Source organism: Podarcis muralis, chromosome Z (assembly GCF_964188315.1).
Source record: "Podarcis muralis chromosome Z, rPodMur119.hap1.1, whole genome shotgun sequence".
Classification (NCBI taxonomy): Eukaryota; Metazoa; Chordata; class Lepidosauria; order Squamata; family Lacertidae; genus Podarcis; species Podarcis muralis.
Window position 1 is genome coordinate 40,244,344 of NC_135673.1, and position 24,924 is coordinate 40,269,267.

At 44.9% G+C, this 24,924-nt stretch overlaps 1 protein-coding gene across 3 annotated transcripts in view; it reads right to left on the reverse strand.

Moving 5' to 3' along the window:
* Positions 1-2,558: 2,558 nt before the first annotated feature.
* Positions 2,559-24,924, reverse strand: part of LONRF3 (LON peptidase N-terminal domain and ring finger 3) — a 44,847-nt gene continuing 22,481 nt past the window's right edge. For all 3 annotated transcript variants that reach the window (XM_077922263.1, XM_028715704.2, XM_028715705.2), the window contains 7 exons: positions 24,352-24,442; positions 21,059-21,173; positions 19,239-19,360; positions 14,288-14,446; positions 12,769-12,931; positions 10,980-11,129; positions 2,559-10,107 (listed from right to left, as the gene is read on the reverse strand). In XM_077922263.1, the coding sequence (XP_077778389.1) occupies positions 9,952-10,107; positions 10,980-11,129; positions 12,769-12,931; positions 14,288-14,446; positions 19,239-19,360; positions 21,059-21,173; positions 24,352-24,442 (956 nt within the window). In that variant the 3' untranslated portion in view covers positions 2,559-9,951. The remainder of the gene's footprint in view (positions 10,108-10,979; positions 11,130-12,768; positions 12,932-14,287; positions 14,447-19,238; positions 19,361-21,058; positions 21,174-24,351; positions 24,443-24,924) is intronic.

Sequence of the window (24,924 nt, forward strand, 5' to 3'; positions counted from 1 at the left end):
GAGCTTTAGGCTGGAGAGGGCAGAAGTTTAGACAGGTTAGTAGGTCTCTGAGTACAGCAACCTCAGCCAACCTTGGTGCCTCTAGATGTTTTGAACTGCAGTGCCCATCAGTCCCAGCCAGCACTGATGGGAGTTATAGACTCACAGAATCTTAGAAAGCATGTATTCCCCTTTTCTGGCTTTCGCAGCCTTGCGAAATGCCATTCTGTCCCCACTGAGGGCAGATAGTCGCAACCAATGCCTAAGCAACCACTCACATTTTTTGTATTTTAATAAAGTTGTGGCCAAAATTATGCCAGAAACCTTAAACAAAAATTCCGTGTCATGTGTGAGTTATTTGTGGTGGCTCGGGGACCTCGACACACAACTGTAGAGTTGGAGGGGACCCCCGCAATCTCAACAACATTATACATGACAGATGGCCATCCAACCTCTGCTTAAAAATCTCCAAGGGAGGTGTGGCGATCACACAGGGCCCCCGGACGTTTCACGGTCTATTGACCCTGTGCCACCACTGCAGTTGCTTTCTTTGCTGCCACCACCCCGCTTCTCACGGGGACACACGGAGTCCAGACAGTTGTTAACATAAACAAATAATCAAGTTTATTCGTAAGTGCAGGAATAAGCATATGGTTTTGGTTTTTTTTCTCTTAAATCTTAGTTCCTAACAACTTCAAACTGAATTATTCCCAACTATCCTTCTAACTCCCTAACAATTCCTCTCACTCTCTCACAATACAACTTGACCAACCCACTGCCTATTCCACCTTCTTCCTTCTCCAACACCCAAACCTCAACTCCCAACTCCCAAACCTCAACTGCCTTTCAAAACCTCCCACTCTATCTTTTACTCCCCCCATTGCATTCTCACTGGCCAATCACATCACACCCATTTTAACCCTTTTCTTGACCCATCCTAGGAGGCAAACGCCACAGGAGGGGACTCCACAACCTCCCAAGGGAGTCTGTTCCACTATAAAAACAGCTCTTACGTTCACAAAGTTCTTCCTGTTTAGTCAGAATCTCCTTTTTTCTAACTTGAAGCCATTGGTTTGAGTCCTGCACTCCAGAGCAGGAGAAAACAAGCATGCTCCATCTCCCATGTGATAACCATTTAGATATTTGAAGATTATTATCATAACTCTTCTCAGTATCCTCTTTTCCAAGCCATACATACCCAGCTCCTTCAACCTTTCCTCATAAGGCTTGGTTTCCTTGGTGGCCCTCATTTGCAAACATTCCAGCTTGTCAATAACCTTCTTATAATGTGGTGGCCAGGTGTCGTCTGACCAAGGCAGAATAGAGTGGTACTATTACATCCCTTGATGCAGCCTAGAATAGCATTAGATTTTTTTGCTGCTGCATCACACTGTTGACTCAGGTTAAGCTTATGGTCTAAGACCCCCCTCGATCCTTTTTACATTTCTGCAGATGGTTCTTCCTGCCTAAGTGTAAAACTTTGCATTTGTCCCTGTTGAAATGAATTTTGTTACTTTGGGCCCAGTTCTCCAATCTGTGAGGGTCATCTTGAATTCCAGTTCTATCTTCTGCGGCATTAGATACCCCTACCAGTTTGGTGTCATTTGCAGCTTTCATGAGCATTCCCCCAGCTCCCTCATCCAGAACTCTGAGCACCCCACTTGTCACTTTTTCCCCAGGATGACAAGGAACCATTGGTTCGGTCAGTCAGCCAGCTACAAATCCACAGTTACCTTGTCCAGCCCAATTTTACCACCCTCTCTGTAAGACTATAATGGGGGACTTTTGTCAAAAGCCTTAATGAAAACAAATATACTACATCCACACTATTCCCCTGATCCACCAAGCTTGTAACTTTGATTTAAAAAAAAAGACTTGTGAATTGTAGTGGTGAGAGCATAGTTGGAGAACCTCAGGCCTGTGGGCCAAATGTGGCTCTCCAAAATTCTCTGTCAAGCCCTCAGGACTCTCCCTAGGCCATGTCTCCTCAGGCTGCACCTTTCATTGGTCCCTCTCAAGTGCTTTTACCTGGCTGGAGTGGGTCTGTGCAAAGATAATACCTGGCTGGAGAAACATGTCCTTGTGTATATCTGATTTTATATCTGAATGTAACTTCACACCACCCACTTTTGTCTTGTGCCCACCTACCGACAACCCTAAATACACTGGTTTATGATCTTAGGCCATTTTCTCTCAGACTAAACCTACATCATAGGGTTTTTGAGAGGGCAGATTTGAGGTGGGTTAGAGGAATGGGAAGAACCCTATGTGATGACTTCGTGGAGGAAAGGTGAGCTATAAAATAGATGCATACATTAAAAGCTAGACTGTACAATGAGAAGTGTGGGTTTAGCTAGCCCTGAGCTAAACTGTGCCTCACTTTATACCTATCAAAGGGGTGTGTGTTTTTTTCACTCTCCAGGTATTGGGTGTCAGATTTCTGTTGCAGAAACAGAATGTGTGCCTACGCCCCAGTCAATAAGCTAAGTAATAATGTGCAACCTTCTGTTACAAAACAACACAATGACATCCCATATCAGTTAAGCCACCAACACACGTTAGTCAACAAACAATTTTTTATTAGCAAATCACAGATCACCAAAGCTTTGATGCAAAATGACATAAGAACACATACAGAATTTTTATTTTTTAAAAAACTAGACTATGAAATACATTTATAACATGACAAATCAGAATGCACTGGGGGCAAAATTCCTAATCAAACCTAACAGAAAGAGGTAGCTGAACCATGATAAGAATTTATACTTAATTTCACTTCAAGTTCATTGTAGTGCAAACTTTTGCTTGTTTATTAATTCATTCATTTTTAAAGAATGCTGTACAAAGTGATGTAATTTTGCAATTTCACAGGAGGTTGGCTACCTTGGGGCGGCTTAATTTCTGGCATCAGAAACATTTTATTGTTAATGCAGGGCTAAGACAACTGAGACCCGCCAGATGTTGTTGGATTGCAACGCCCATTGCCCATACTGACTGGGACTAATGGGAGTTTCATTCCAGCAACATCTGGAAGGCCAGTGGTTCCTCACCCCTGGTTTAATGGGATTGCTGAGGAGCAGCAACTTAACCTATTTGAACTTTGGCCTGATCTACACATGCAGACTAGCTGAGTTGTTGAGAGTACTGCAATAGTAAAATGGGCACTCCTTCCATCTCTGATATTTAAATGTGACTGCTGCGGCATATATAGCTAAAGTAGTATGAACCACACGAAAGAATTAAGCTTCAGCAGGCTTAAAAATACCAACACCTTAAAATCTGCAGAACAACAATAAATCTTTACAAAAAGCCCTAAAAGGGGCGGTGCAGTGTGTGTGTGTGTGTGTGTGTGTGTGTGTGTGTGTGCATGCGTGTGTGTGTGTAAAAGATGTAGGATTAAGCATGTTCAGTGACCAATGCTGGAAAAAAATGGAAAGTACGGTAGGTAGAAAGGGAAATGGAGTGGACATGGAAATGAACCGGAAATGTTAATGCTGCAACATTTTGTTGCATGCCCCACCTGTACTACTACAAACTACAGGTGAGGTGCCATTTTAAAAAATATACATTTCATTAAACAAACCAACATAACTCATTGCATGTAGAAATCTTATACAGCAGAAACTGGGTTGGTATAAAACCTACTCCCCCAGCCAATAGGCTAGTTTTCTACTTGCAGGGAGTTCCTAAACCAACCAACCTTAAAGGAGCATTCAGACATGGTGCAGTGCAACTCAGGAACAATCTGCCACCTTGTTCTGCTGTTTGTGTAGACTAGGCCGAAGCCTTGACAGAAAACATTTCAAAGCATAAAACACTGGTTTTGCTACACTACGGCTTTGTAAACCTTTTCGTTGCTCAAAATTTACTCTCAAACGTATTTTCAAAATCTTCTTCAAAAAGTAGTATATGGCTCATGAAGTCTGAGAAGCTCATAAATAGCAACTAACAAAAGTATTCAGGCACTTCAAATCCAGGAGTTAAGTCATTCTTGTCGTATGAAAACTTCAAAGTTTAAAGGAACAACAGACATCGACTTTGCCAATGCCTGTCCAGGTTTTGTGGGCTCTAGGAGACTGTACGTCAAAACATCCTGAAAAACCAAGAGAGAGACTGAGAAAGGCCAGTCTACTAACTATCACAACTGCATATTATTAGATTTCAGGTTTAAAAAGTCTCTGCTGATTAATTGTATGACTTTTTAAGGCCCACTCAGGAATTCCACTGGCACTGCCCAACAGAGGGAATTCTAACAAGAACCCCCTGGTCCTCCTCTTCATTATTGCAACAGACCAGTTCACACTGGTGGTGAAGAGGAGTACATCCCATGGCTGCTTGCTCACGGATTAGCCCCTGCCTGAACAGCACACAGGTGTGAGCAAGTGATGAGGAAAGAGAGAAGCAGAAGCAACAGCAACAGCAACAGGTTGCTATGGTGATGAAGAGGCAGACTCACTCATTGAAGGAGGGAGGCCTTTGACAAGCGCCCTCCCTTAAACCCCCCATCGAACCGGCTTTTGTTAGTCTTGTTAGTGGGTATAGGGCTGCAGCCCAAAGCTACACTCTTGTATACACTTTCCTGGGAGCCCCACTGAACACACAGCTGGCCCTACTTCTGAATAAACATGAATAGGACTGCACTGCTAGACCTGCAAAACTTTGCACAGGAATAAAAGCAACCATTCTAAAAATAAACATATCATCTCTCACCCCCCCCCAGGCCCCCTCAAAATACATGTGTGGCGGCAGACAGCATCTCAGCAGGGCGAGAGAAAGAGGCACCCACCACATGGGGATTTTGAAGTCCGTGTATATATTAAAAAAATATTCCTTTTTAAAAAAAAGTTCTTTAAATATCTGCAGCCCACTCCATCCGGGTCATCCTCAAAATCCAGTAAAACCTTTTTCAAAACAGTTTCATTTAACGGATTAATTTAAATATTGAATCGTTGATATTCTACCAATCTTGCTAAGTACCATAGGCTTACTATGCATTGCATACTTAAGATTTCCCCCCAGATATAGCATCTCCTCTGACTTGGACTATATTGAAAGATGGCCTGAAGGGGGTCTCTACCAATTAGGGCAAACTGTAGAGGTGCAGAACTGTAAAAAAATCATGATGGCAGTGGCATCATGAGTCCCCTTATTCAGCCATTCTCAATGTCACACAGAGAGAAAGCAACAATTTGGTGTTTCCACCCACAAGAAAAGCTGTTGTCCACATTTCTTTTACACACCCTTAATGGACCTGCGCCAAATTTTTATGTTATTAATATGGCAACCTTCCTAGTAACCAGTGGTTACCAGTGGTTTAACAAAAAATAGAAAAGATTTGGGCAAGACCCATCCAGAGAAGATAAATATAACTCATTGCAGGCCAAATTTTCCATCACTGGTTACATAAATTTATTCAGCTCTGCTATATGCAAACTGCCATTGTCCACCTCCCAGAAAGGTCTTCTACCTGAGAAGGTGAGTATGGGCGCACACAACCAAACCACACAACTGCAGTGTTGCTTTGCTCCCTATTTGTGACTGCATATATTTAATGAGTAGCTTCACAGTACAGTTTTGGTCTCTACACATCTTTGGTTTCTTTCAGGCAAATGCGCACACAAAATTCTGGCCACTTTTGAATGAGATCATTTCCGTTACTGTTTTTCTTTTTCTTTTTTACACTATCACTTGGAGTGGGTGGGAGGGAAACCGGCACAAAAATCCACAGGTGGGAGAAAAGTCTCTGAGGACCTAGTGCTATATAATGCCTGGAGTGGCCAGTTACATAGTGCAACAAGTGAGGAAATGCATCAACCAAAAGAAAAGAAAGACAGGTTTGCATAAAGTACAACATGCCGATTTACATACGGATGCACATTTGGAAACAACAACAACAACAACAACAACAATAATTCATTAAACTGAACTTGCATCTTCAAATAGAGGTCTTCAAATGCAGAGAACTGTCCTCCAAAATAGAACACAATGGAGATTTATGTAGAAAGCAGTGAGTCAGATTAGTAGCGTAACCAACTTTGACTTTTTTCATGGGCATTTTCATCAATTGCTTTCCACAATTGCTAGAGCATAGCCAATGAGGAGGCGGAGGTGGAGATTACATCCTCTGCCCCAGTTCCCAAGTCTGTTGTAAGCTACAGATCTGTAAGTACTTGGGGAAAGGACTTTTCTAATGGTGGCAGTACTGGTGGTGGAGCCAGTGTGGTGTAGCGGTTAAGAGCGGTAGACTTGTAATCTGGTGAACCGGGTTCACGTCTCCGCTCCTCCACATGCAGCTGCTGGGTGACCTTGAGCCAGTCACACTTCTTTGAAGTCTCTCAGCCCCACTCACCTCACAGAGTGTTTGTTGTGGGGGAGGAAGGGTTAGAGAATGTTAGCCGCTTTGAGACTCCTTTGGGTAGTGATAAAGCGGGATATCAAACCCAAACTCCTCTTCTTCTTCTTCTTCTTCTCCTTCTTCTTCTTCTTCTTCTTCTTCTTCTTCTTCTTCTTCTTCTTCTTCTTCTTCTTCTTCTTCTTCTTCTTCTGTTCTGGAATCGCATCCCCATTTAGGTCCACCATATATCTCTTTAAGTGTCATAGGGTTGTCCCTTCTTCGAGGAGTCATTTATGTAATAATAGTGCATTAGTGGCAGATTTACACTAGGCTGTCCACATGTCAGGCCCTTTTTTCAGCTGGAACTCACTGGAACTCAGTTCTGGCACCTCTCAGGTGGGCGTCATTGCCATAGTAAGAGAATAAGGGAGGCATTCATGGTGAGTTCCGGCACCTCTTTTTCTAGAAAAATAGCACTGTCGTATGCTGTTCTGCAACAGTTGTTCTGGGATGCTCCTGCAATATTATTGTTCTATTGCTATTTGGAAGGGTAAAGGTAAAAGGCCGACTCTGGGGTTGTGGCGCTCATTTCACTTTATTGGCGAGGGAGCTGGCGTACAGCTTCCGGGTCATGTGGCCAGCGTGACTAAGCTGCTTCTGGCGAACCAGAGCAGCGCACGGAAATGCCGTTTACCTTCCCGCCAGAGTGGTACCTATTTATCTACTTGCACTATGACGTGCTTTTGAACTGCTGGATGGCACAAACAGTACTGAAAGCAGAATCAAGTAGAATCACCCCGATACCACCAAGAGCACAAATCGTCATGAATGCAGAATAAAAGGAACGTCTGTAGGGATCCATGTTCATTCTGCCAGGCTTACGGCTATTATGAACTGTTTTTGTTTGCTAAACCCAGCATTTAAGTCTTCTCCTTTGATCACATGTATATATATAGATAGATCTCATGATACTTTTGCACCATCTTGTTTTCAATCATTGCCTACTTTTGCTATTTTTATTTCATATTTTTGTAAACTGCCTTGAGCACTCCAGTAGAAAATAAACAGATTTTTTAAAAAAATAAAATAAATAAATCTGGCAATGCAATTGGTAGGAGTGCAAATATTAAATAAGACATTTCACCTGGTTTTAAGGACAGGTTTTCATCATGAGTCTGGAGAAGGGGAGCAGTGCGCGGTGGCAGCAGCATTTCAACCTCCTTCTTTGAAGTTTAAAAAGGGTCAACGTCTCTGCACATTAATGTCCATCACAGTAGTTTTCAGCCCCAGAACAACTCAATCCCCTCTCCACCCCCCCCAAAAAATTTATACAACTGCAATGCATTTCCATTTGCAATGCAGACCTCATGTAAGAGCATTTCAGAGAACTGCAGCAAAACCTGTCCAGAAATACGTTAGGAGGCATCCAAACCACCACCAGCCTCACAGTACAGTTAAGATAAAAGATACATGCTTTTAAAAAGTGATGTTGTTATCACATTATCTAAATAAAAACAATGCAGTTTTGCAGCAATTGGGAGCCAGAGGATGCAGGTGTCAGAAAAGCAACAAAGGAAAGGGAATGTAGGAGGCTGCCTTAGAACAGAGTCAGATCAATGGTCCGGCCAGCTGAGCATCATCTATGCTGACTGGAAGTGACTCTGTGGATTCAGGCAGGGGTCTCTCCCAGTCCTAACTGGAGATGCCAGGGATTGAACTGGTGGCCTTCTGCATACAGGCAGATGTTCTACCACTGAGCAATGACCATTCTCCAATTTAGGAATACATTCCCAAGGAGAGTAAATTGAGAATTACCAATGGGAGAGTAACACTGATAAAGCCAGTGGGAGCAGTATCTCAATCTGTTACTCTCCTGTTGGCAATGCACATAATCTTCCTATGTGGAAAGTTCTTTGTGTCCTCCTGTTGCTGCCATTCAACCTGTCCCCAGTATAAAGGCTACCAAATAAATGCTGTAAAAGAGTCTCTTCAAAGTGGTCTGCAGTTGTTTTGTGAACAGCCACCTAAGAGCTCAACTTGGCAAAGCCACAACATTCATTTAGATCAGAAAAATAACAGCAATCCCAAAGCAAACTGCCACAGCAAGCTTCTCTAAACAACAATATGAAGGACAGTGTGTTATGTACACCTTGTTCCCTTGTCCCTGATCATTCTTCCTTTGACCCTCACTGCTGTCCTTGAACATCCTTTTAACAAATTAAATGTCAAAACAAGATTTGTCCAGATGTTATCTGGTTTCTAGTACCAGGTACAGATAATTCTGTACTCAAAGAAAAAATTGTAAGTACTATTTTTGGTGTGTTTTTTTAAAAGAGAGAGAGAGAGAAAAATCCATTGAAGCATACCTTGACATATCTTCAAAAATTAGAGGGTTGGATCCAGACTTCAGTGGAAACCCAAACCCCACTTTCCTAGATGTAAGTCCTATTGAATTCAATGCAACTTACTTCTAAGGGGACTTGGTTAGGGTGGTGCTGTTAGTCATGCTTTGAACAGACCCACCTAAATTAATCTTAGGTTAGTCATCATGACAATGTCACATTCATGTCAATGGGTCTACCCTAAGTATGACAAAGTCTGGATCCAACCCATTGTATCGGTGCCATTTAGACCTTCCACAAAATGTAAAAGCAAACTAGTTATCAAGCATGAGACTGTGTATTATTAACACTCCTACCCCCCCCCATCTTCATGTTCATTATTAAAAACACTGTAAGATAGTAAAGCAGCCAGACCTCTATGAAGAATACACACAGTCTTAGGCTATGATCCTAAACACACTTTCTAGGGGAGTAAGCTAATCACCACTGAATGTAGCAGGATTTACATTAGAGGATCATGCTGTGAATTTGCAACTGAAAACCAAATAAACGTTTTTTAGTCCAAAATAATACTAATAATATCCATCAAAAACTTCTGAATACTGTTAATATACAGATTTTTTAAAAAAACAACACACCAAACCAGAACCCCTTGGAATATGCCTTGAAATAAAACAGCACGATGGCAAGTTATTTCAGCTTCACATTAAACCAGAAATATTTCAATGCAACTGTTCCCAGATAAAATAAAATAAAAATTTGGACAAACCTTTAAAAAAATTGTTTATAGCAAAAAAGAAAAAGAAAGAAAAAAAGTTCACATCTGTTTTGTTCACTTTCATTATGCATATATGTAGAAAGATATCTATATATTTATGGAAACATTGGTAATTCTTTTTGAACTGAAGAACCAACTCAGCAACATTAAGGCTGCAGCCCTTCAGCGTGGTTACATGGAAGTGAAGACCTGTCACGCTTTTCAGGACTTACTTCTGAGTAGAATGTGCTTGGGATCGTGCTGCATGCTCCCCGCACAGTAGCTATAGTTTTTGCTGTGTTGATGTTAGAGACATTTCTCGCTCCAAAAAATCATTCTCTGTTAACACATCATTGCAACTAGCTAAAGGGCTCTTCCACCCGTGAAGCTTAACCTTGCAGATCTTGCTTCAGCTGGTGAAGAGACAATGAGATGTAATAGCAGGAGAGAAAGCTCAAGAAGTCATCAGTGTAAGGAAACAGCCGAGAGACGCTCAAGTATTCTAACAGGATTCACAGGATCTCTTGCGCTGCTTATCCTCATGGTCCTGGGTTGGCCATAAAGTCAAGAATGCGCTTGATGCCGAGGAGACGTTCTTTCAGGGATGTCATGGCAAGAAATGGGAGCTGGGCTCTGCTCTCAAGAGGAAAGACAGCAAGGATCCACCAGCACCAGGCAGGGCCATTGGGGTTGCACTGCAAGGAAGAGCAAGCATTATTGTTAACAGCCATGGTTAATAATTGGAGAAAGTGGCAGGATGGAACCCCGTATTCAGGAACCGCCAACCTAATTGTAACATCTTAAATTAAAAGGCAACGTACCGTATTTTTCGCTCTATAGGGCACACTTTTCCCCCTCCAAAAATTAAGGGGAAATGTGTGTGCGTCCTATGGAGCGAATGTAGGCTCCTTGGCTTCAGTGATAGTAACGCGAAGCCTACCAAGCGCAGAGGGAACGCTCACTCCGCGCTCCGGAGGCTTCGTGTTGCTTTCGCTGAAGCCTGGAGAGCAAGAGGGATAGCTGCCTGAAGCCTTCGGAGCACAGTGTGAGTTCCCGCTGCGTTCCGCATGCTTCAGGTTCCTTTTGCTGAAGCAGGGAGAGCAAGACTGTCTGCGCAGTCTGTCCGCTGCTCTTTGGGGCTGCGGGGGGGGGGGGTAAGATTCCCCCCCCTTGATTTCCCCCTCTAAAAACTAGGTGCTCCTTATGGTCCGGTGCTCCTTATGGAGCGAAAAATACGGTATATAACAACATGAATAAGCTTCATATAATTAAATAACTGAAACTATACCCAAGGTAAACTATACAAAAAAATGCAAGGATGGCATGCAAAGCATCACTCTGTTCTAAACAGTGCACTCCAAGGTTAAGGAATAGAGGAAGCTGCCTTATACCAAGCCAGACCATCAGTTCATCTAGTTTGGTACTGTCTACACAGACTGGCAGCAGCTCTCCAGGTTTCCAAGGTTTTCACACGCCCAGGCCTGCCTGGAGACGCCTGGGATTGAACTGGGCAAATTGAGTGAGCTCAAATTCTTGTCCCTGCCGGAGTGTTACATCCTGTACCTACCTGTGGATCTGACTCCTTGGCAGGCATTAGACCAAAGTGACCGAGGATACGACTCTTGAGCCCTGGACCGAGGGCATCAAACCACTTGTAGGCCTCGTCATATACAGACTCGTGAAGGAGCTTCAGCTCAGCACTTTCTGCTCCTTGCACCTGGAATCATAGAGTTGTAGAGTTGGAAGGGGGACACAAGGGTCATCTAGTCCAACCCTCTACAATGCAGGAATCTTTTGCCCAACGTGGGGCTTGAACCCACAACCATAAGATTAAGAGTCTCATGCTCTACCAAACTGAGCTATCCCAGGAGGTATCACCAGGGAGCGTCAGGGGGAAAACAGTTTTAGAGGGATTCTAACAAAGAAACCCAGGCACCTGGATTAGTTGTCAAGATTGTAGGCTGGATTTGGGATGCTCAAGTCAAGGCATTCCTCACTGAAGCTGGCCTATCTCACAGGGTTGTTGCAAGAATAAAATAGTATACCACAATCAGCTCCTTGGAGGAAAGGGGGCTATGCAATGATACTGGTAACAAATAATTGATATTAAGCAGCTGCCTTTACTGTACTGTTTTTGACACCTGCTATAATTTATTTTTATTTTTATTAATATGCAAGCCTACCCAGACATGTGAATTTGACATGTAGTTTTATTTTATATATGTTTGTCTTTGAACCTGCTGGTTTTATTTTTTAAAAATATTCCACCCAACTTACCTTACCTGGTAATTTTAATGTATATATTTATGTAAACCAGGTAGGTTTTGATGAAGCAGTATATAAATCCTGTTAAATTAAATTAAATTAAAGCAGTAAGAAAACATGGATATGTCAGGAACCCAGAATGCAGTGGTGGCCACGACACTGAATCAATAGCAGCAGGTCCACTGGCTGAGGGGCTTGACTGGCTTTCTGGCTCTGAGCCAGATACTGGGGCCCACTGAACCAGAGAGTGGTAGGCAGGAGACCACTGAACATCAGGAGTCCACAAATTAGGGTCTGCAGAGCCAAGGCCATGACAGACACCTTCCCTGAGCCTAAGGAACAAAGTAGTCCTGTTACTATCTTGTCGGTCCTATGGTCAAGGGAGGGCACAAGACCACATCCCTACTATGCATCAGAGAATCGTAGAGTTGGAAGGGACCCCAAGGGTCATCTAGTCCAACCCCCTGCAGGAATCTCAGCTAAAGCATCCATGACATATGGCCATCCAACCACTGCTTAAAAACCTCCAAGGAAGGAGAGTCTACCACCTCCTGAGGGAGAACGTTCATGGCTCCCTGCAAAGAATTCTAGGAGCTGTAGTCCTTTAAAGCAGTGCTCCTCAACCTTTTTATCGCCACGGACCGGTAAATGTTTGATAATTTTTCCGTGGCCTGCTTGTTTGAGCTGAGTCCCCCCCCCCCGTGCACTTACCTCACGGCAGCTTCTCTTCAGTCCCCGCGTCTCCGACCTCGAGTCCCGCTCCCTGATTGGTCAGGAGGAGCATCAGTGTAACCATAGCGAATTTTCATTCGCTATTGTCACACAATGGGCGGGCTTGAGAGGGCGCAATGCTCTGCGCCTCGGCCGCCCGCCACAGTGAAATGATTTGAAGTTCCTCGGGCGGCCCGGTGCCAATTGATCCACGGACCGGCACCGGGCTGCGGCCCGGGGGTTGGGGAACACTGCTTTAAAGGGTCTGTGAGTTGTTTGGAGACACCATAGAGCTCTAGTTTCCAGAGTGGTTTAACAACAATTCCTGTTCCCAGGGAACTCTAGAAGCTGTAGCTCTGGCACATCGAGTCAATGCTCACCTTCTGATCTTCTATGTACTCAATGTCTGCAGTGTTGTATCCATCGCGTTGGCCATGCTTCAACACCTTGAACCTCCTCTTGCCAATACTGTCAACCACAGATCGGCCGTCAGCAAAGAACTGAACATTTTTTATCTCCAGCATACAGCCATAATCTGCAAATCTGTTATCCAGAAAGGACAAGGTAAAGAAACAAGAGTTACTCTTTTCTGGCTGCAGTTTCCACAGGTCAGTGGTGAAGACATTCAGCAGTCTACTTCAGACTTGCTCAACTTGGCGTCCTTCCAGACATTTTAGAATTTACCCCCAGCCAGATGGAGCTTGTGGTCCACAGAACCATAGGAAGCTGTCTAATCAGACCATTGCTCCATCTCACTCAGTATTGCCTACAGCAGGGGTTGGGAACCTCAGGCCCAAAGGCCAAATGTGGCTCTCCAAGCCTCTCTATTTGGCCCTCATGACTCTCTCCACACCACATGCCTCATTGGCCCAGCGTTGCAACCTCATTGAGTGTTGATACCTGTCAGGGCTGGGTAACAGGAGCAGGTCAGTAATAACTCACACAGCACCAGTGTGAGCTATTAAAGGGGAAAAAACAGCTCAGGAGGCTAGGCCTAGTGAGCACAGCTGGTGGATCTTGCCCCTATAAGGGAGTGGCAAGGACTGAAGGTCCCTGCCTTCCCACAGCTAAGTCTCCTCCCAGGTTCTTCCAAGGAGCCTGAGCCTTCCTCACCTTCTGTATCTCTGATCTGCCCTCTTCATACCTCTGTGGGTACTGGGCAACCAAGATGGAGGGGAGCTGGTCGCAGCAGGAAAGGGAGATTACTTGGCTTCTTCTCTGCCTCTTGGCCCCCCTCCTCTACAGCCTCCTCTTCTGCCTCAGATTCTGTACTGCTCTCTGCCCCAGCCTCTTCCTGCTCACTAAACCCTGTTGCGTCTTCAGCTTCCAAAACCTCCTCCCTGCACTCTGCCCCTCTTCTCTCTCTGTCCATTCATCTTTGCCCCACCACCACTCCGCAGGCTCTGAGCCATCTTCCCTTGGGGTTTCCTCAGCTGGTTTCTCCCACCATTCCTCTGTGCCCAACCAGTCCATGACAATGCCTGGCTGGAATGTGCCCTTGAATTTTGATAACGCCTCTTGCTTCCCTGGGTGGAGGAAAGAGTGAGTGTGCGCACAAACTACCCTGTTGTACAAAGGCAAAATGTTCACCTGTTGCTCCACCCACGTTTTCCTCTGGTACTACCCACCACTGGAATTCAGCCCCTGCCGGGAAGAGAATGTGGCCCCTAGGCTCAAGCAGCTTATTCCCCTCTGGTCTACGCCAACTGGGAGGAGGTCCCCAGGTATTCAGAGAAGAGCCCCTCTCAGCCCTACCTGGATATGCAGGAAAATTGTGCACTACCACTGCGCAGTGACCCTTCCTCCCCCTCCCCCCCACGTCCAAAACATCTGGAGGGACTCATGTTGGGCAAAGCTGGTCTAGCAGCACATAACAGCATCATGCTCTCTGTCACTCACCCTCTGACAGGGTCCGCAAGGCACATCCCAAACTGCTTGGTGCCAGTTTCCATACATCTGCGGATCATCAGGCGGTAGCATGGTTCAAAGATGTGCAGCGGGCAAGGGACGGTCGGGTAGGCAATCGTGCAGACAAAGATGGGGACGTTCTTATTCAAGCTGCAGGACAAACTTTTGGGTTAAGACTCTGAACATGCCACACTTGCTCACAATGCAAAACACAAGAGAGGCAGGGTGTGGAAGAGGGGCAAATATTAAACTGACAGAGAGGGCGGCGATCAACTCAGAATATCGTTTGTTTCTTCATATTGTACTAGGAGAGAAAGCCCGCAGTTCCTGGTTTTTTGTATCGTTTTGCTGATCTACTAGATTTTTAGCCGTCGTCTGCATTCATATGTGGGGTTTACAGTGCTACCTCGGGTTACAAACGCTTCAGGTTACAGACTCTGCTAACCCAGAAACAGTACCTTGGGTTAAGAACTTTGCATCAGGATGAGAACAGAAATCACGCGGCACCAGCACAGCGGCAGCAGGAGCCCCCATTAACTAAAGTGGTGCTTCAGGTGAAGAACAGTTTCAGGTTAAGAACGGACCTCCGGAACGAATTAAGTACGTAACCAGTGGTACCACTGTATTGTGTTAGTTTTTCCTGGTGCTTCTGTCTCGGTTTCTAACATCCCTTTTATGCTGCAGTATCTGTTGTGTTATGGGACTGTGGCTTTTTGATCAATATACTGCAATGGAACACTAGTTTTTAAATGGTGAGAAAGAAGTGTATGCTGGGATACCGCTTCATATTTAGTCACACACAACTCCTGCTATTTTCCAAGTTAACAGGGTGGCAAGCTGATTTTCTCTCTCTCTGTAAACAATGAACACGGAATGGGTACTAAACTTCCACTAGATCTCCAGGTGGTTTTTTTTTTTTTTTATGTTGTGGGAAAGATCACAGCCATATTCCAGCCACACCATGCATTTAAAACAGTATTATACTACTTTTAATGGTCATGGCTCCCCCCAAAGGAATCTGGGACTTGTAGTTTAAGGGTGCTGAGAATTGTTAGGTGACCCCTATTCCCCTCACAGAGCTACAGTAATTTTAGTTCTGTGGTAATTTTAGTTCTGTGAGGAGAATAGGCGGTCTCCTAACAACTCTCAGCACTCTTGGCAAACCACACCTCCAAGGATTCTTTGGGGGAAGCCATGTTTGCTTAAACCCAAGAACAGGGTCCTCTCAGAGAAAAACAGACTTCATTCTTAATGAATCCTTGCTCCTGGCCTGCAAGTGCTCCAATTGGAGAATAGCCTTTACCAAAGGTGTCATGAGCTTTGAAGACACTTGAACTCAGGACGCAAGGGAGAAACATACTAAGAGGAAGGCATGCTTGTCAAATCCACGCCGTGATCAACTCCTGCCTGGAAACCAATGTCCCCACTGTGGAAGGACGTGTGGATCCAGATTTGGCCTCCACGGTCACTTACGGACTCACTGTTAAGACTGTGCTCATGGAAGACAATCTTACTCAGCTACGAGTGCATAGCTGTCAACTTACAGATTTGAAAATAAGGGACCAGCAGCCAAAATAAGAGACCTGCAGCCTCACCTGTTCCAGGCACTCCAGTCTTCCCGTCCTCCTGCAGTCTGGTCAAACTCATGCTGGTAGCTTCGAGAACACTGTCCAACCAACTTTGTAACCAGAGGTTCAACTGAATAGAATCTGAATCACATGCACCACAAGGCCTATGCAGCCTCAACTTAAGATGGCTCCCCGGCCTGGCTTTGCACTGCAAAGTTTGCAGCAGCACGTGCAACAAAATGGCGTCCAGCATTCAAAAACCCCCTCAGTTTGCATTAACTAGCCACACACAAGGCATGCAAGCTCCACCCCCCCAGTCGTTCTTAGACTTCTTATTGGGTGAGCAACACAGCCAAGCAACACAGTTGGAGCCTCCCTCCTCCCTGGCCGGCAGGGAGGGAGAGGAGCTGCTTCCTTTGAAATGTAAGGGACATTTAAGGGACATCCATCAATAAGGGACAGCGGCGGGACATGGCGCTGGAATAAGGGACTGTCCCTTCAAATAAGGGACACTTGACAGCTATCCGAGTGATAGCCAACACTCCCCAAGGGTGGTGGTGGTAAATGTTTTAACACCTCCCAGATTTTTTTTTTTGGGGGGGGGGGAGCCATGATTGCCTAAAGTAGCACCACAGTGTTTTAAATGTATGGTTTGCATGTGGCCTATCAGGTAAGGAAATGTAAAGAAAATGTTCTTCTTTGAATAATAGGTTTGGAATTGCCCAAGAAAGATGTTAGATTGTTTTTGTATGCCACAACTGCTGCTAGAATTTTGCTGGCTAAAAATTGGAAAACACAAGAAGTGCCAACAGTGGAGGAATGGCAGATGATGATGATGATGATGATGGACTTTTGGGAGCTAGCCGACCTGACTGGAAGAGTCCGCGACCAGAAGGAGGAGGAAAGCCAGAAGGAATGGACGAAATTTAAAGACTACTTAGCGAAATATGCTAAGATAACTAAAATAGAAATACTTGCAAGTACCAGATTGGCCTAGGATTTAAATATGTCATGTTATAGAACAATATGTTTAAAGTTAAAATGAAAAGAAAGAAAGATGTTAATTGACTAAGTAAATTTTATGTGAAAATAGTTTTGGAAAACCGTTACAATGATATACATAGAAACTCAGCCAGGGGGATTTGAAGAAGTCACCCAGCAATGTTAACAAAAATGGAACTATTACAGTTAGGATCTATGTTTGTTTGTTTGTTTGTTTGTTTGTTTCCTTTTTCCTTTTTTGATGTTTGTTATAAATTTGGAAAATCAATAAAAAAATTGGGGGGGGGAGGAAATGTAAAGAAAATGTTGTCTGAATAGAGCAAAACCCAACCTGTGCAACCCCAGCCATCTTGATGCAGTCAAAATTAGGGATGGGTACATCCCTACATCCCAACAATTTCCAACAGAGCAGGCTTTTCCCCGCTGCCCAGCTAAAAAGAGTGGGCAAGGCTCCCCCCGGGGGGGGGGGTTGGTGCATCACATACAGTGTAATCAGTGAGTACATCAGCCATATGAAACCCACGCACAGCTTACACATTGCTGAACCTCTCCAGCAGCGCATGGAGGGTTATTCAGAACTAGCTCCCCCCCCCCCCAGTCTCTTGTCCTTCTCCAAACACCTGTTTATGATCTGTTGGGCACAGAGGATTATCTTTTCAATGTACTGCTGATGAGAGAATCAAGGTCGCAGCTTGTGATCCCTTATCTTGTACCAGGATGGCACATCGTGTTCCTACCCTTTCCGCTCAGCTGAACAGAGAAGGGGAGCTTGCAAATGCAGACTTCTGCACAGAGATGTTGCAGGAGATAGGGTACCAAAGCCTGCTTGGTGTGAGAGTTCTGAGCAGTGCTTTTTTCTGTGGGGACGCAGGGGTATGAATACCCCTAAACATTTTGTGAATCTTTGTACTTTTGTCCATTTACTATATATATATTTTTTGAGTCAAAATGAGAGTACCTCTAAACATTTTTTAATTAAAAAAACCCACTGGTTCTGAGAATGCTAAAAGCTTATGTGAATCCCCTCTGGAACCAGAGAGAGATTCAAGAGAAGACTGATAGGCTTAATAATAATAATAATGTTACTGTATTATTATTATTATTATTATTATTATTATTATTATTATTATTACCAGCCCATCTGGTTGGGTTTCCCCAGCCAATCTGGGCAGCTCACAGCACATTTCCAAAAATACTAAAACATCAAACATTGAAAACTTCCCTAAACAGAGCTGCTTTCAGGTGTCTTCTAAAAGTCAGGTAGTTGTTTATTTCCTTGGCATCTGAAGGGAGGGTGTTCCACAGGGAGGGTGCCACTACCAAGAAGTGCCAATTTTGCCTTGGTTCTCCTGCCACCATCTATCTGCTCCTGTCACTGCCTGCTCTGCCCCTTCTAGCATGGCAGAGATTAGGCACTGCCATCAGCGCCACAAGGTCTCATGCAATTTTGGGAGAAATCCTGCCCCAAATGGACGCAATTTTGCCCAAAATCAGCACAGATAGAGTTGGTACTTTGCCTGTGGGTGTGCTTCCCCGGGGGCTCCTGCTGCCTGAAGTAGCAAGTTCACCTTGCCTAATGGGTGAGCTGGTTCTGAAGGAGGCAACAGTCAGAAAATTCTCCTAAGCCTTCACCTTCAGGTGAATAAGTTTTATTGCTTCACTGGACTTTGCTCACATAAACCCCAACAACACCTTGGGCACAAAGGAATTCTAACCCAGCTGACAGGATAATTAAGAAACAAAACTTTCAGGTCAAACCTTAAGTCATAAACACTTACGGTTGTAGCCACTCAAGAGCAGACCTATTGAAATTAACGGACCTGGGTCTATTAATTTCAGTGGGTTTACTGTAAGCAAGAATTAGCTAGCTATAATCCTTATCTATGAATCTACAGTGGTACCTCAGGTTAAGTACTTAATTTGTTCTGGAGGTCCGTACTTAACCTGAAACTGTTCTTAACCTGAAGCACCACTTTAGCTAATGGGGCCTCCTGCTGCTGCCGTGCCGCCGGAGCCTGATTTCTGTTCTTATCCTGAAGCAAAGTTCTTAACCTGAAGCACTATTTCTGGGTTAGTGGAATCTGTAACCTGAAGCGTATGTAACCTGAGGTACCACTGTATTTAAAAATGATTATACAGAACTATTGCAAACATTTGTTACATGAAACCATTTTTTGGAAGGTTGATAGCTGAGTGTATTTGAGGTAAGGTTCTGATTCTCTCCCCCAATGCACTGGGTCAGTTCTATGTCAACAGAATAACTTTCTGACACTTTTCATAACTCTTCACTCCTGGAGGGTTAAATATTGGGAAGGGAGGTGGAAGAGGGGAAATCCACTTGGAGGGGACTGGGTAAAATACATATGACATACTTGGAAAGTTCAGCAATTTCCTCTTCATGGAGCCTCCTTCTTTCTGTGAGTTGCTCAGGAAGGTACTTTGCTATTAAGTCTTCCACCAGCACTGTCTTACAGTGTTTCCTTATTGCCAAACACTGGAACAGAAAACAGGGATTCCTCTCAGGCTTGGTTTAGAAATGTTCAGAATTCCGTTAGAGCAGCTTCCCCTGTTAAAATCTTCAGCTTCATCTGATTTTTTTTTTTTTTTTTTTTGTCCTCTAGCTAACAGACTGCTGACAAGCCTTTGGTGGAGGCAGCCTGAGTGCCTCTGAAACTCCCCTACCTTGTATCTACCTGGAGCCCTTTCAAGGGTGTATGGAATAAAATGTGACAAGCAAATAATAGTGCCATTAATATGTCTGAATCAATAGGTTCTGGGGCAGAAGCCCAATATGCTAATTTCTACTAGTGGGCGGGGAGCTGTGTGATTTCCGGGTGGGCGGAGTTATGAATACGAAAGTTTGCAAAGAAACCATGCTCACCGACCAAGCATTGCTACCTGCTCTGCACCTGACATCAAGTGTGGGGCAGGCAAAGATGGGGTTGGGCCTAAGGCAGGTGGGGGGGAGGGTTTCCACACAGTGCTTTGCATGCCCTGAACATGGTAGGGGCTTTTATACCTAGCAGGGAACCTAAAACATACAAAATCTTAAATGCTAAATGGACTGAAATGTTAAAATGGATTAAAATTCACACCAGTATTTGTAAGCATCGGGGAAAGGTAAAGGGACCCCTGACCATTAGGTCCAGTCGTGGACGACTCGGGGGTTGCGGTGCTCATCTTGCTCTATAGAGTGAGGGAGCCGGTGTTTGTCCGCAGACTGTTTCCAGGCCATGTGGTCAGCATGACTAGGCCGCTTCTGGCAAACCAGAGCAGCGCACGGAAATGCCGTTTACCTTCCCGCCGGAGCGGTATCTATTTATCTACTTGTACTTTGATGTGCTTTCGAACTGCTAGGTTGGCAGGAGCAGGGTCCGAGCAACGGGAGCTCACCCCATCGCGGGGATTTAAACCGCCAATCTTCTGATCGGCAAGCCCTAGGCTCTGTGTTTTAGACCACAGCGCCACCCGCGCCCCATTAAGCATTGTGATAGACTTGTATAAGCATGAATGTCCAGCAGGATGCCATGGTCAATGGTATCAAATGCCAAGAAAGGATCAAGCGGCAGGAGCAAAGTCACACACCCCCTCTGTCCTGCTCTCTGCAAAGGTCATCCATCAGGGCAACCAAGGGCGACTCAGTTCTGTGGCCAGGCCTGAACCCAGATTGGAATGGATCCAAATAATCCACGTCCTCAAATAATGCCTGCAGCTGCCTCACTACAGACTTCTCCACCACCACCACCCCAAAACGGGTTATTGGCAACTGGTCAATAGCTGTTCCAATCCCTAGGGTCCAGAGCCAGTTTCTTTAGAAGCAGCAGGGACCAGCCCCTCATGCAGTGAAGCATTAACCCCTGGACCCAACCAGTTACCCTCCCTCTGCTGTATTTCATAAGCCAAGAGGGGCAGGGGTTGAGGGGGCATGAGCAGAATGCCTAACATGGGATATGGCAAAAGGAGCATTTCAATACAGGAACTCAGGAAGCTGCCCATTCCAGAGGGGAATTCCTAGCCCTACATGGAGATGGAGGGATTTGAACCTGGGATCTCCTGCATGGAAACCAGTTGTTCTGCCCATTGCGATAGAGTCCTTCCAGTTTCATGACTCATTTCAGTCCCTAACCCACCCCAGGTGCATGCCAATATTTAGAGAAACATCAGTGACAAGACACAAGCAACACAGGCTCACCTCTGAGAGACCCTCTTTGCACAGGGGGCAATTTGGTTTGTGATCCAAACATCTTTCAAGGCATTTCAGGCAGAAGGTATGTCCACAAGGGGTGGTGACAGGTTCGTAGAAGACCCTGGTACGGAAAAATCAGGAAAGAAAAGCAATACAATATTTTAGAAGGAATAATGGAAGGCATGGGAATTCACAGCAGTTGACACCCATGAACAATCAATGTGGCAAGGGTGAAGTTCCAAACATCCCAAGGACCAAAAACATCAGGAGTGTCACAAGTAGAAGAGCAACAGAATGTTGCTGTGTGAGGTCTTCCTATCCGGAGTTCCAGCCAGCCAGCCTTACCCTTTTGGAGGATACTCCACTCAGTTTCCTCATTTTTCTTGTCTAAATCAGTCAGAATGCCTTGATCATTGAGCATATTCAGTCCTCATTGGGCTGACTGAGGTGTCCCTTCCTTAATTTGTTATTTCTTTCCAAATCCTGGGATTTCCCTGAACCCACTGATGTCCCTTTGTTTGTGTTATATAGTCAATAGTCACATATTAACTATATAAGGATCCACAGAGAGAATGAGTTCCTTTAATAGTGGAGAAGATGATCTGTATTGGGTTTCCTTGTTACGTGTGTGCATATGTGTAACTATGAAATCATATAAGTAGAAATCTATTTTGTGTGTCTAGGGCCCCACATGCACTATACAGTTAAAAGCAATATCATGGAGAGCCCTGGGAACAGCAGTTTGTAAAGGATGCTGAGAGTTGCTAAGAGGCCTCTATTCCCTTCACAGAGCTACAATTCCCAGAGTGGTTTAACAACCAATCCTTCTTCCCTGTGAAAACTGTAGCTCTGAAAGGGAAATAGGGGTCTCCCAACAATTCTCAGCACCTTTTACAAACTACAGTCTCAGGCTGCTTTGGGGAAAGCCATGACTCAGCTGAAAGATGTTATAGATTGGGGGCCTGAAATGTTAATACGGTGGTGGTGGCTGAAAGTTTTAATATTTGGGCTGGGCCTGAAAGTCCTCTCCTCCAGCAACTTGTCACTTCCAGCAGAGCAGCCAAAATGACAGTGGACCCTCGGGTTGCGAACGTGATCCGTGTGGGATGCAAGTTTGCAACCCGCAGCAGCATGTCTGCGCACGTGCGGGTTGCGATTTGGCGCTTCTGCGCATGAGCAAAAGCTATTTAGCGCTTCTGCGCATGTGTGACCACCAAAACCCGGAAGTAACCCGTTCTGGTACTTCTGGGTTTCAGAGGTCCATAACCTGAAAAAACGCAACCTGAAGCATCTGTAGCCCGAGGTACGACTGTATTCTATTAGCTCACCTGGAACAAGGCTGAGGATTCAAGCACCTGAGTTCAAAGCAGTTCAGGGTACGAGTCTGAATGTGTTTTATGGAGAAGGATCAGGGGAGAGGATTAAAAAGCAGCCTCGGAGAAATTCTGTCCGATTACCTAGGTGTGCTGCAGGTGTTTATGCAGGTTTCCTGGTCTGTCCCTGACTCACTCCCTGGATGTAGGTCAACTACATTACTTAGTTGGGCGGGCAAACTGGGTTAATAACAGCTTGGGCCGGTTGGAGATGAGATCACTGGGTTACTGGTTCATGGAAATACAGTATGCAGATTTCATTTAATTTCCTTCTGGGCAATTATGACAAGCTCTACAAGTTAAAGTAAAAAGACTCAGACCCATGCCAAATCAGTTACATGGATTTCCAGCAATTCAGGCAACCTATCACCTGCCTAGCAACCTGGACAATTATTTCTAGGTGTTCATGCTTACATTCCTTTTCATTCCCTCTCCTGAAGAACTTGAATTCCACCCTCCAGCTTTCAGGGTTATGTTGGCACCACCATCAACCATGGTTAGCATTAAGCAGGTTCCGGAATTGGTTTCAAGTGGGTTTCTATTCCTGAGTTAACACTGCACCTAGGTTTGTATCTGTCACAAAGGACAGATCTCCTGCTTCCACCATTTCTCTAAGCCGGTCTGTCACCCATTTCCTGCCAGTTCTGTTCAAATGCAAAAGGGTACTTGGGTTTCCCATATGGGAGGTGTGACATATCTGACAAACTGACTGTGGCTGTCACTGGTCAGAAAGAGCCATGGGTTGCTCCCTCCAAGGAGAGGAGAGAAAGCCTTTAAAAGCTGAGCTGCAGCTATGGTCCCTCTTACCATTAGGGATCCAGGCTGGATCTGACCATCCTTGCTGCCTACTTGTAAGTAGACCAAAAATACTGTCCTGTGGCTTAAAGGCTAGGATTAGTCCAGCTATACAGCCAAAGCACTTTGATTTATTTTGCATTCTGTTTGACCTGTTGCCGGCTTCCCCCCACCATTTATTTCTTTTCTTTTTTAAAAAATAATTTTTATTAAAGATTTTCTTGGTTTAAAAAATTATGTGCATTGTCTCTTTCTTCAAGACTCATTTATTTCTGATAAAGTTTCATAATCCGACTGTTGATATGTGTGTGTTTGCCAGTCCCAGCACTCTAGAATCCCTAGAAGCTTGGAATCCAGTTACTGAAAGGTTAGGCTCAGAGTCATAAGAGATCAGCATATTCTTCCACCCCTGGAAGAGACTTGGGGGAGCATGGTCTGCCTTTATGCTCTGAATAAAATATAATGGAGCTGTCTGGGAAATGCAAGGTGAGTTTGTCTTGGAGTTCCTGGGCTTTGAGAAATTGAGGGGGTCTACCAGGGAAATGAGCAAGCTGCTTTGATCTCAGGGGTGGGATAAGGCTGGAAACCAGCCCTGTTTTCCCCAAGCAAGTTGTGAGTCAGTTAGGCTGATGAGTGGAAGGTCCACTGGTTTGGACCCTATTTAAGAAGTACAGGCATCCCCCCACTTACATGGGGGTTACGTTCTGGGCCCCTGCGTGCCTAAGTGGAATTGTGTAAAGTAGGGAACACCCACTAAAAGCCTATTTTCCCCTGCTCTCCAGCTCTCTCCCCCCCAGTCTCTTTCCAATCCACACCAAAATATCTGGAGGACACATGGGAAAGCAGCTGCTGCTGCTGCTGTGCGACCCTGCACATCAGCTGTTAGGCAGGGAGGCTGGGCAGCCTAAACAGAGCCCTGCTGTGCCTCTGGTCTCTTTGGGGTTCCCTCCACCCTCCTCTGCAGACTCTGGGGAGAGTCTTCTCATGAGCCACAAGAAATCTCTGGGCTTCCAGAAGTTGCTGAATGCCAGCTCCCATCAGCCCCAGCAAGCATGGAGTTGTAGTCAATCAATATCTACAGAATGAAAAGTTCCCTGCACCTATTTTAGACAAGAAGATAGTAATGGTTACCTCATGCACAAAGAACACTCCATATCTGATGGTTCCACAAATCCAAACAGAGAACTCTTCCCAGCACCGGATCCTTTCCCCTTACTTGCATCTGTTAAAAATGGGAGGGGGGGGGGCGGGACAAAGAAGGAGAAAGACCAAACACACACATTACAGAACTGGAAGGAGCATATATTGGAGTTAAAAGTGTGCACTTGGCCACAGATGTGTAAACACCAAACAATCGAAATTGGTGACTTAACAATTGTCTTTCCCACAAGAACCCACCATTTGCACCTCACATTTTGGGGCATCACAATCGTGTCTGCAGGTTCAAAGGTCTAATATTCGTAAGTGCTTAATACAAAAGTTTTATAGTTTAGAGAAAAGTGTTGTCACTTGCCCCACACCATTGTGTTTAGGGGGGCATTTAATCCACATGTACTTTATGCAGAACATAAAGGTAAAGGTAAAGGGACCCCTGACCATTAGGTCCAGTCGTGGCCGACTCTGGGGTTGCGGCGCTCATCTCGCTTTATTGGCCAAGGGAGCCAGCATACAGCTTCCAGGTCATGTGGCCAGCATGACTAAGCC